Below are 13,266 nucleotides of genomic sequence, written 5' to 3'. Positions count from 1 at the left end.
CAATACTCGTTCCCTCCTCTCAGGGAACCGAGGTTACGTTAGTAACCGAGTCGGTTTCACTGTCTACACGACAACACTGTAACCGGCGTTTCTGAAAATCCTCACCCTGGCAGGGGTTTTCAAAAATGTTCGGTTTCAGTGCGTTTTCGTGTGGACGAACGGCCGAACCACGTAAAAAAAGTCACGGTTATAAAAATACCCTTGTCCGTGTGGACAGGGCCTTAATTTAGTCTTTTATTCACATTTGATCAGCGAACATAAACAGAAGTTCAACCGAAATAACTTGACACGCGAGAACAAACCTCATTGGTTCTTGCAGAAGCTCAAATGTGATGCAACACACGAGAATGAACCTCATTGGTTCTCGCGCTTAAGCGAACATGCTTGAGCTTCCATTTTATAACTGATGTGTGAGTTGATGAATGTTTATATGTGAATAAAGGCCTAAATTCAATCTGTTCATCATATAAATTGATCATGTCTCTTTAGAAAATTTGGACTAAACAGTTCAATTCATATAGTTTAATGATCTCTTTATGAACTTTTTGAAGCGTCAAAGTGCTAGTTGCATGGACTGTCAATGGAGGGACAGAAATCTCTCATGTTTTATCTGAAAGATCTTCATTTGTGTTCCAAGGATGAACGAAAGTGTTACAGATTTGGAACGACACGAGGTTGGGTAATTAATGACAGAATTATTTATTTTTGGATAAACTATCCCTTTTAGTAACTTGTTAATGGTAACCAACTGGTAACCAATTTATGATTCGGAAGCAGGGCCATGAATTGACCTCATATAGTGACTTAGGTAAAATAAATTTTAGAGTGTTTTTTGAGTAAAGAAATTCATTCTTTCGTTGAATAAGCGGTACTTAGGCCTATTCAACGAACCAGTTCTTTATTTATCCTTGCAAACAAGCAGAGATGGTCCAAACTGCATCCTGCACTTCATTCACGATAGAGGCGGGGTGGAGTTATGAGGTTTTACCGAAAATTTGATGATCCAATGGAGTTACGAGTTTAGTCACAAGCTCTTTTCAATACTTTTCATTGATTAAATATTTGCAAAACCCCCAGAAAGGCGTAAAGGAAGACCAATAGTAATGATTTGTGAAAAATGGAGATTTAATCTTGTGCCCGACAGCAACAATATTATACATTTTATTAATTTATAAAGTAATTGCAGTAGAGTTTTAGCATTAGAGTGAAATTACCCCCACCTAGTGAAGTCTTTCTTAGGATTAACTATATTACAATAGGCTACTCATGGTTATTTTGTCAATTCAAGCTTTAGTAGTAAAGTAATTGAAATAAAAAGTTTCAGAATCACACATGTAACATAAGTCAATTTATAAAATGCACAGCTTAAGACGTCACTGACCCACAATTTTATACCAAAGGTAGTTAGAAAAATACTTTAATGGGTAAATATGTAAAAATCTGCTGCCCATCCTGCACATATGTCATCTCCAGTTATCTTTTGGCCCCCTCTGCTGGACATTTCAAAGACATCCTAAAACTTGTACAGTAGCAACGCTACATGCTGCATGAAAACAGTGTTAAAACTGGACAATCCAACTCTTTTTTTACTATCGATGTCATGTCAGGTAGCACTGATGGCTTCTAACAGATCTGACTTTTGCCTTAAAGATTTATGGTCTGTGCAAACACATTTTTTTCATTGACAGGTGGCCTGATAGGATCACTACTGGAATGTTGTGTGATCCATTTTTAGACCAGGGCCGTATGGACAAAAGTAGAGAGCAAAACAGTTGGCATCTCACAGCTGATGATGAGTGGTTTGGGTTGACTCTTTTGGATAGATAAGTAAGAGCACATATATGTTTCTTGACTTTGCCCTCTAATTCTGGGCCCTTGAATCTTGTTGAGCATTGTCTACATTCTCTTTAAGGCCGGCAGAGGACATTGGAGATTGTGTGTGTGTGTGTTTTTCCCCTCTGTGGATTGATTCCACACCTGTCTGTGTCAGTCAAGGGAAAAGCTGTACAGAAGAGCCCTGGACGGGCACAGCAATAACAGTAAAAGGAAGTCATTCAACGGCATACCATGATGAGAAGCATTCTTCATCTGTTGACAGTGTCTTTGTTTTTCTTCTTTTTCCAAGGTAGGACAAGCTAAATTAATATTTTATAATTTTATATTTAAAATATGGGATTATGACCCTCCATCTGTCAGCTGTTGATCTGGTGTTTATTTAGTACAACTACTAAATGGTAAGTAGGACTGTCTATTTCTAACGTTCAAACTGAAACCAACTTATTTACAACCACTTTATTATATATTCGTATTGTGTTTGGAAGTCGATGTATGGGAATTAGATTGCACTTTTAAAGTGAACTAAGGACTGAATGCATTATATAAAAGATTGTTATTGAATCAGTTGATTATTGTCATGTTTTTATGATGACAATGTTAAATACTTGTCATTTAGAGTTGTTTTGAGGCATGTAGAATTTGTTTTTTGTAAGACTACAACATCCATATTTTCTCTGTAAAAATATGGTACCCAAATACCTGATAGGTGAAGGTGTTTGTTACCATTAATAAACCGTTAAAGGAAGCTCATTCTGAGATAGAACACATCTTATCAATCAGAAATGATTTTTTTAATAGATTATCCTGAAATAGGCCTGACTGTCAATGTGTTTTGCAGAATGTTGGGGACGGAACGAAGAGGAGCGACTCATCAACTACCTTTTCAAGGAACGCGGCTACAACAAAGAGCTTCGGCCGGTCCAAAATAAAGATGAAACCGTAGATATTTACCTGGCGCTAACACTTTCTAATCTAATTTCCTTGGTGAGTGCATAATTACCAATATGAGCATTTTTTGTACACAGAGCAGGGGAGATATTATTATGTACTATTATACTGCGATCAGTGCTTGGGTGTAACACATTACAAGTAACATGCATTATGTAATCAGAATACGTTTTTTGATATAACAAATAATAATTATTTTATAAATTTACACCTTAATGTTTCAATCTGTGTCAGTCTGTTTAACAAAGATGTTTTTTCATGACAGAAAGAAGTTGATGAGACATTACTAACAAATGTGTGGATGGAGCATGTAAGTACATTATTTGAATTACACACACACACACACACACACACACAGGCGCACACATCTTTGTGGGGACTCTCCATAGGCGTAATGGTTTTTATACTGTACAAACATTCTGTCCCCTTACACTGCCCCTATCCCTAAACCTACCCATCACAGACAACTTTCTGCATTTTTACATTTTCAAAAAACATTACTTAGTATGATTTATACGCTGTTTTCCTCATGGGGACCGCTGGCTGGTCCCCACATTGTAGGTGATTTCAGGTTTTACTATACTTGTGGGGTCATTTGGTCCCCACAATGTAATATAAACATGAACACACACACACACACACACACTTTTTTTGTTTTTGTTTTGGATTAATATTTAATGTGTGTTCACCAACATATATTTCTCTCTTGTTCTTTTAAGGGCTGGACTGATTATAGACTTGAATGGAATGAAACAGAATTTGATAACATTCCTGTACTTCGTCTACCGCCAAGTATGGTGTGGTTACCAGAGATTGTCCTTGAAAACAAGTATGCTACCTTTCGGCGCCATGTTTTATTTCTCAGTATTTATTTATTTAATGAAGGAAGGAATTTTTGATTTCATTGTTTCTTTTAAACAGCAATGACGCCCAGTTCCAGGTGGCCTATTACTGCAACGTATTGATCTATCCCAGTGGATACGTGTACTGGTTACCTCCAGCTATATTTCGGAGCTCCTGCTCTATAAACGTCAACTACTTCCCTTTTGATTGGCAGAACTGCTCTCTGAAGTTCAGGTACGTTTATATGTCTATACACATTAACTACTGTATGAATTACTTCATGTATTTTATAGTCTTATGAGCCCCACAACACTTATTCTGTCTCAATTAGCTCATTAACTTACAACGCCAGAGAGATTAGCATGCATCTGAAAGAGGAGGAGGAGAATGGAAAGGCCTACAAGGTGGAATGGATCGTTATTGATCCTGAGGGATTCACAGGTGAGATCTGACATGATGATTTTCTCTTTTTCTGCCATTTCATCTAAATACAAGATCCCTCCCTGTCTCCTTTCTTGCAGAAAATGGCGAGTGGGAAATTGTTCACAAGCCTGCCAGGAGAAACATTTATAAAAACATACCAATGGATAGCAACAAGCACCAGGATATCACATTTTACCTTATCATTAGACGCAAACCGCTGTTCTACGTTGTGAATATAATCATTCCCTCCGTGCTCATCTCTTTCTTGGCCTCGCTCGTCTACTACCTGCCTGCAGACAGTGAGTGATCCTGCCATTTACATAATTGTATAGCTCATAACGTACATCCTAAAAAAAAAAAAAATGACAGAATATTGATATAAACAGGCAATACTTTTATGTTTAAGCGCCCCAGTATGCTTTTTCAAATACCTTTCATGAAGTGTGTAATGTAACTGTTTGTAAATTTATAAGGTATGTAAAGTTTTAAAGATCAGAGTGCATCACGAATGAAGTTGTCTCCTAAAAAAGAATTGATTCTGAACTAACCTGAAACGAGTCGTCAGCAATTCCAGTCTCACTTACTGTTATATACCTATGTAACAATGTATCAAATTTGCATAATTCCAGCATATGGTCTTCATTGGCTGTCTGCGAATGACGTCTACTTTGACCCGCCCTCAAACACTATAGTTGTAGCAGAGGCTTGGAAGATTTTGGCCTTGAAAACACTGTTTTCAGTGCTGCGTATCCACTTTGCATGCACTTCCTACGGATGAGGACTCACGCTGGAATTGATACGGGAAATGTGATTCCTTAATTCGTATCACTGTGTATCAAGCACTGAGGAAGCCTCTGGAGCTGAAATTAAAATATGGTTAGGCATTTAGTTTCCGAAATGCGCTGTAAGCGGTAGACCCATCACAATAGAATGAGCTGTCCGACCAATCAGAGCAGAGTAGGCTTTGAAAGGAGGGGTTTAAAGAGACCGAATCTTCGAACGAACCATTTTTAGACTCTTTGAGAGATGAAGTGATGCTGCAATGTATATTATTAGAAAAGGTTTGATGTATGTAAACTTATTGTAGGAGACCTCCAAAACAAAATTAGGAACATTTAATATACACTGTAAAAAATTCACCCGTATATTTACAGTAAAGAACTGGCAGCTGTGGTTCCAGCCCTTTACCGTAATTTTACGGTTTCAACAATGCTGTAATTTTACAGTAAAGTACTGGCAGCTGTGGTTCCAGCCCTTTACCGTAATTTTACGGTTCCAACAATGCTGTAATTTTACAGTAAAGTACTGGCAGCTGTGGTTCCAGCCCTTTACCGTAATTTTACGGTTTCAACAATGCTGTAATTTCACAGTAAAGTACTGGCAGCTGTGGTTCCAGCCCTTTACCGTAATTTTACAGTTTTTAATTTTTAAGGCTGTGCTGTAATTTCACAAAGTACTGGCAGCATAAAGTTAGAATATAAATACTGTTTTTTATTTACTCTATTGTCTGATATCTATTAACATCCCTATATGTAGCATAATGTATACAGACATTCCAAACAGACTTTTTACTCAATGGAAAAAATAAAGACAAAATAGATTATGTATTAGTACATTGTTTGCCATTTATTTAAAATAAGTAACAGGTTTTAACAATACATTAACAGTATTTAAGGAAAAAAAGTCACAGAAAATACATTTTAAAATTCAATGAGAGGAACCAGTAGGCAAACACAGAAACATTACAAAGAGGCAAAAAAAAAAACCAAAAAAACCCGAACAAACAAAACACTAAAACCAGCCAAAATGTCACATCAGCAACCAGGCCAGAGATTAAGTCTGGGTCTGAGAGGAAAACATTGAGAACCAATGGATGAAAAATCCTTGATAAAAAAAAAACAAAAAAAAAAAACACACTGCCAAAATATCCCAAACCTGCTTTTGAATGATCTGGCCTGAGAGGAAGTCCAGATCTGAGAGGACATAATCACGAGAACCAATGGGTGAAGAAATGTAGAAAGAGGCAAAAAACAGCCAATACGTCCCACATCAGCTTTTGACAGATCTGGTCTGAGAGGAAATCCAGGTCTGAGAGTAAAGAAAATCAAGAAAATCTTAGTGCTAAAATAAAGCACATTGCAAAAAGTGATCACATACTCTGCAAACACTTTTAAAAGAAACATAAAATGATCATGTTAATGTACTTAACTAATCTTAATTCTTTTGTCACTTAAAAAACAACACCACGATCGTAACATTTATTCACAAGGCCACCGTGGATGAATCAATGTCTTCTAAATCTGAAGCCAAACGATAGATGTGTGTAATAACAATATTAATCGTTTTAACTCATTTTATTTTTGTGTAAGAAAAACAAAAATAAAATAAATACTAAATGAACTATAAATAATTACTTACGATCTACTGCCATAAGAGTGTTCACCAGGGACATGGTGACGTGACAGAGAATTGTGAAGCTCATGTGTCGGTCATCCTTGCTTCTGTGTTACTTCTGGAATATCAAATGCAAAAATGGTAACGTTACTGCATGATTGTGCACAAAGTTTGCAAGTAAGTTATACATGGCGTGAAAGTTAAACTCACCAAAGATTAGGGCAAACTGTCTCAGTAAAACATTTACATCAAGTGAAGGATTCCTAGGGAAAAAAAAGAAAATAATTATTTCGAAATCTTTAACCAAGCAAAGAAAATCGACGTCAGAGTGCGGAGAACATTGAATAGTGAAATGCCTCAGCTGTTGATAACTGTCTGTCTGCAAAAACGTGTTTCGCGCCGCAAAGAATATCCGTCTAACACAACCTCTTTGACTTAATACTATAACGTTAGGCCTAACTTACATGTGAATCTCACAAAAACGCAGGTACTTGCATCACTAAATCGAAAAAAAAAAAATACATATCTAATTTGCTTTGGGAATTTTAATATTATTTGCATGGAAACTAAACAAATTGACCACTACATTTTAATTACAACATTGGATCTGGATATTTCGAGTTGTTTTGTAATTATTCTCCATCTTATGTGCATGATATTATGCGAATTGATGCATCTGGTAATTCGCACCGTGTAACGTTACTGAATCACAAATTCATATAAATCGAGTTAAGGGTTAGGCTACTACAAAAGAAAGCCCAACTAATTTCTAAATGGTAACAACTTTAGCCAAGCAAAGAATTCGCAGTAATAATCGCATAGATTTACGTTAGTAATCGGAGCTCAGAGAGCATTCATTAGCAGCTAGGCGAAATGTCTCAACCGTCGAGCTCTGTCTGCAAAACGCGATTCGCGCTCAGTAAGCAGTTAAAAAAAATACCTCATGAAAAAGGCGATTTTACAAGTACTCTGGAGCAACATAATAGAATAACATCAAAGAAATAAACTTACCTTGAACAGTGGCCTTCTTTAAGACAGCAGGAGTGTTGCGAAACCATTTTGTTCTTTGACTGCTTTCTGTTCGAAAAGAGACCGCGTTGAAGATGCCCCGCCCACATGTGCTATTTTTTACAGTCCAAGACTGTTTTTTCCAGGAACAAATTGGTTTACACATAAATGCTGTAAATTTACAGCAAGCAATTAATTTATGGAACATAGGCTGTAAATTTACAGGATACAACTGTTTATTGAAATAACAGTATTTTACTGTTGGAAATTGGCTGTATTTTTACAGCAATTTTTAACAGTGTAGCATTATTGGGGCACTTTAACATGTTAACATATATTAGAATAAATATATAACATAAAATGTATTTTGTTTCAGGTGGTGAGAAGATGACATTATCCATCTCTGTGCTGCTGGCTCAGTCTGTGTTTCTGCTGCTGATTTCACAGCGTCTGCCTGAGACGTCTATGGCGGTTCCCTTAATCGTCAAGTATGCCGATATATTACATGAGAATGTCTCAGTATCACTATGACAATATTAAAGGGGTCATTTAATGCCATTTTTGTACAAGCTAATATGATTCTTTAGGGTCTAAATTAAAAGTTTGTAATATACATTAATTAAAAATTCTCATTAGTATTGTAAGAAAACACTTATTTTACCTGGTCAAAAACAGCTCTGTTTTCAGCACGCCGTTTCAGTGCATATGACTTTAAATGATAATGAGCTTCGCTCACCCCGCCTCTCTGTTCTCTGTGTACACCATTTGTAACTCAATAACACAATAACCATAACGCGTTGTTCAGTAAACGTGGGATTATGAATTATATTGAGAACGTCATACATAGAAAACATGCCGTAATGTACCCTGAGTGTAAACCTTAGACGCATTCATTGTGAAGCGTGCAGCTAGCGATTTGCAAAGATTAATATATTAATATAAAGTTTAATAAAACGTTACACTCACTTCCGTTCTTCTGGAGATTCAGCAGGAACACGAATATCTGGTACCGATCCTTTTTTCATGAGCAGCTTCTTAGCAAATCCAGCTTTATACTGATCCTCGTTTATAAAGCAGTCTGGTGTGTGAAATGATTCGTGCAAACATGAGAGCATTGACGTTGCTCGTGGGGAATATTCCCTTCGAAAACAAACACAGCCACTGCGTCTTCAGCGGTTCGGATTTAGGAACATTAAAATGACTGCTGTGTTCGTTATTACACCCAAGAACAGAACACCACAATCGCTTAGACGCCATTCTGCTCATAGACAGTGCTCCAGCATATCAACAATGACCGCACCGGTCCGCGCAGACTATGATTGACAGCTGGCTCACGAGCGAGGGCGGGTCTGTGTTGAAACGCTCTTGTCAATCAACAATCGTGGGAGGGGCTTCCGACCGTGTGACGTCACACGGTCGAACGGCTTAATTTGAGGCAGGGGAAAACATATAAGGAGATTAAAACAAAAACACTGGATGGATTTTTATCATTTTATGATGGTTGTGTACAGGCACTGCCAACACACATTTCAGTACAATCAACTTGTAAAAGTGCATGTACCATTATATGACCCCTTTAAGTATTGATTTTAAATACATACTGCATCCTTTTTTAAGAAAGAAAAGTTAGATAATAGTACAAATTTTGATTTGACAGGTATCTGATGTTTATCATGGTACTGGTCACTGTGGTGGTGTTGAATTGCGTCATTGTGCTGAACCTGCATTTTCGGACCCCTAGCACCCATGTCATGACAGAATGGACCAGAGAGGTCAGGCCCTCACTTGTCTGTAATGTTTTTTTTTTGCATGTGACATAAACATCTTAAACATGATTGGTACAAACTTTGACTGTTGTGCCCGTCATCTTGCTGAAAATGTTGCTTTTTATTGATGGTATATAGCATACTGTACATAGAGATGCACTGAAAATATTTTACATGTTATGTCCAATATTAAAATGCTAGTAAAGCTTTACTATTTTGTCTAAATAAATGAAAATTAAAACACCAAAAGTAAAATCAACCATTTTACTACACTGAAGAAAAAATTGGCTTTGAAACAATTTACACTCAGAAATTGCTAGAAAAATTCACAAATAATTGCTATGCTATTGCATTGAGATGGCTATTTCAATAACATTACATTTTGAAGTATAAAGACTGAAATAGTATATTCGTGTAAAATGGATTTTATTTACAACTTCGAAAAATCTTTTTTTGCACTGTACAAGCGAATTTAAGCATCACAACTCTGTAATGTACATTATTAAAAATTATTATTATTTTTTAATAATGATGTGCTAAAGATTACATTTAAAGTTGGCATGAAACAGTTTATCCGAATGAAACTGCTTCTCGAACAAGAAAAAATGTAGGGAGGGACTTGATTTTGTCCACCGGGATTTGATTGGACGGTTGCTGTTTGCTATTGCGGTGAGTGACAGGTTGCCCCGCCCTCGTGCACGTCATCAAAGAAGAGATGTCATTGCAAAGTTAATTTGATTAAAGATTTGAAAAAATAATGTGCACGAATACCAAAAGTACCAAAGTACTAAAATATCCCATAAAAAGTAGAATAGTTCATTTTAAATGGTGACATTAACAGCGTTATTAAATTATTAGTATTTTAAAGACTAATTTAAGTGATTGTTAGATGATGGCAAACGTAATCTAAGTGTAAAAATGGGGAAATGAGCATGAAGAATTTAATCCAATATCGGCAGATATGGGTAATTAAAAAACAAATTGGGGCGAACCAGTGGTAGTGATATATTGTGCATTAAAGCTTCACTGCACATAACATATATCCATTGATTCTGTTCTAAGCCTGTTTTGGGTTATTTTACAACAGTTCTTTTTGGAGCGTCTGCCTCGCCTTCTGTACATGTCCCGTCCGTCCGATGACAAACCCAGCCTGGAGGGGGCGCTGCCGCGACGCTCCAGCTCACTGGGATACATCGCCCAGGCCGAGGAATACTACAGCGTTAAATCCCGCAGCGAACTGATGTTTGAGAAGCAGTCAGAGAGGCATGGCATGGCCGCTCGCCCCACTCCCAAAGCCAGTCAGTCCCACATCACCAGAATGATACTTTAAATTCGCATTATGATCTTGTTTTTGAAGTGTTATCACAGTTTAGTGCCACTAAACGTAATTTCTTCCCAGCGTACACATCCAGTAATGACTCGGAGGTGTCGGAACAGCTGTACAACGAGATGAAGCCAGCTGTGGAAGGAGCCAATTACATCGTCAAGCACATGCACGACAAAAACGACTATAATGAGGTACGAAGACGATTAAATCGTCTGATGACTTTCTGTTTTTAACCCTGTAAAGCCTGACATATTAAACCGAATTTTAGACATGTTTTATGTATCATATTTGATACCTTAGGCATTTATAGTAGTAATTTAGTTATCATAGCAAAAATATATATATGATATTGATATGCATTTTTTTTTTGTGGAAGTTGGAACCTTTTCATTTTGCTTTATTTCAAAGAAGGAAAACAGGTTTAATACATTATTCTGAATTAGGCTATATAAATCAAATAAAATGACAAATTATGATACTTTAATAATTATAGAGTAGGGTGCATATAAAAATAAAAATAGATTCCACTCTAAATATATCTTAGAAAAATAATATTTAAATCTTTTATTAAATTTGAAGGATTAATTTAATAGATTCCATTTAATTTAACGATTCATTTAATTATATGCACAACAATGACTGTAACGATGATCAATACGTAAACACAACAGTTTTCCATTACTTTAACTCTTCCAAATAATTGACCAAAGTTCTGAGGTTCAAATCGATTTTTGTAAGTCAGAATAATATAATTATGTTGAAATGACTTGTACATCCAATTTGATTATTCAGCAAATTATAACTACTGAAGTTTTTAAGTTGCAGTATAAGTGATTTTTTTTTTTTACAGTGGTGCAAATGCATTGCATGAACATCTTTATTAAAAAACTATATATGTATATATATAAAGTATATATGGAATATATTTACCATATAAAATATATGTGTCATACAGCTGAACCTACAATCTTTTACCATTTCTATATCAGGAAAAGGACAACTGGAGTGGGATTGCCAGGACAGTGGACCGACTCTGCTTCTTTCTGGTCACTCCAGTTATGACGCTAGGAACCATCTTCATCTTCACGATGGCCAACTACAACCAGCCACCGGCCCTGCCCTTCCAGGGAGACTCCTTCACTTATATAGAAGAAAACAAGCGCTATTCGTGACCTCTCTACACTACCGCTATAGGCTATAAATAATAGCTGAAGCACTCTGAGAAATATCATAAAAGCTATTCTGACAGCAATACAAAGCATGAATATAAATTACCCTCCATTTAGTCTTTTTATGCTTGATAACTAACATTATGTATATTGTTTAATAAGTGTGCTGAATAAACCTCTTCTGCTGTGAGAAGGGGGGCGTAAAATAATATTTCTTGCCTTTTCCTCCTGGGTGTTATTTTTGTTTCAGTGGGTAAATAATAATAAAAAAGTTTTTTCCACCAGCCATATTTGCTGTGTTGTTATTGCAGAACAATCTCACAGGGACATGTTCAGAACAGAAAGAACCTAATCCATCGAGAGGATCCTGGCATGCAAGTAAAGTAGAACTGAGTATTTTAAATTATAAATAGAGTTATAAATGGCACAACTCACAAACCAGCTTGAGAGTGCCTGTCTGTTATGTAATTATATGAATAAATCATTAACACTGCACTGCAATGCTTCACCGCTAGGGTTTAGTATTGCCCTAAAAAAAATCTGTCCATCAACCTTCCCCTTCATAATTAAGGCTGTTGTGTTATTGAAGTGCTTGAGATATTATACAGCACCACAGGGACAGGAGAAGGAGAGAAGTGATTGGAGTGAAAAATATAGAGTTTTGATTATGCAACGTGTAATAGACCGTAGCTGATTCATTCAACCTTTAGGTCTTAATCACATCCTGTTATTAAAGTACATAAATCTTCCTTGGTGGTGGAAACTGGAAACACAAACATACATACACATACAGGCTCGAATAGGGAAGACTAGATTTTATGTGCAAACCAACCCCTGTAAAAGTCGCTATTACAATGCAAGGGTTTGTGGGTGGTTGCCAGGGTGTTGCCACCATGCTCTGAGTGTTTTTTTTGTGTTGCTATATGGTAGCTAGGGTGTGCTGGGTGGTTGCTAGGTGGTTACTTACTGGTTATGCCGGGTTCAGACCACACAATATTTTTGTCCGTTTGATAGTCACTTTGTCAGATAGGATTTTGACTCCTAAAGAAACATGTCAGACTACATGTAGTAGCTTCAAATCTAGCTGTCTTTAACGGCGTGCGTGATGTCATTGAGAAGGCGGATATGTGGCAAAAATATAATATCACGATTTTTTTCAGGAAAATAGCGATTCACGATTTTATCACGATTCTTTTTCATGTTGGTTTTACTATTTTGCAAGTGACTGATTATTACAGCCAAACTAATGCCCCTGTTTTAGATTTTTGACAAAATCTAAAATAAAAAAGAATGGCAGACATTTAGGCCAAAGTGGCGGAGATAAAAATCTTTGACATTATTTTCTTTGTTATTAAAAGAACAAAGATACACATTACATATACACAACATACAATATACAAATGAAATAAACAGTGCTTTATTTTTTCAGCTATAGTAGGTGTACTTAACAGAAGCATTCAAGAAAGAAATTAAATGAACAAGTATAAAAATAAAACACTACATAGACTTCACTGTATAAATTATACATTGATACTTATTAAAGCTACTATTA

General features: G+C 36.3%; 1 protein-coding gene across 2 annotated transcripts; it reads left to right on the top strand.

Moving 5' to 3' along the window:
* The first annotated feature begins 1,729 nt into the window (after window positions 1-1,729).
* chrnd (cholinergic receptor, nicotinic, delta (muscle)) lies at window positions 1,730-12,462 on the top strand. 2 transcript variants are annotated; one of them, XM_056249092.1, is made up of 13 exons: window positions 1,730-1,827; window positions 1,921-2,125; window positions 2,675-2,820; window positions 3,050-3,094; window positions 3,504-3,613; window positions 3,706-3,861; window positions 3,959-4,068; window positions 4,149-4,349; window positions 7,829-7,940; window positions 9,110-9,224; window positions 10,306-10,516; window positions 10,618-10,736; window positions 11,535-12,462. In XM_056249092.1, the coding sequence occupies exons 2-13, from the start codon at window positions 2,068-2,070 to the stop codon at window positions 11,715-11,717; spliced, it is 1,566 nt and encodes a 521-aa protein (XP_056105067.1). In that variant the 5' UTR covers window positions 1,730-1,827; window positions 1,921-2,067; the 3' UTR covers window positions 11,718-12,462. The 2 variants fall into 2 exon arrangements, with proteins under 2 accessions (XP_056105067.1, XP_056105068.1); XM_056249093.1 differs by having other exon boundaries at window positions 1,734-1,827; window positions 1,991-2,125.
* Window positions 12,463-13,266: the final 804 nt, after the last annotated feature.

This window comes from Rhinichthys klamathensis, unplaced genomic scaffold (genome assembly GCF_029890125.1).
Source record: "Rhinichthys klamathensis goyatoka isolate OS25496 unplaced genomic scaffold, OSU_Roscu_1.1 h1tg000059l_1, whole genome shotgun sequence".
Classification (NCBI taxonomy): domain Eukaryota; kingdom Metazoa; phylum Chordata; class Actinopteri; order Cypriniformes; family Leuciscidae; genus Rhinichthys; species Rhinichthys klamathensis.
Note: the sequence above shows the minus strand (reverse complement) of the source record. Positions and strands in the feature narration are given on the sequence as shown.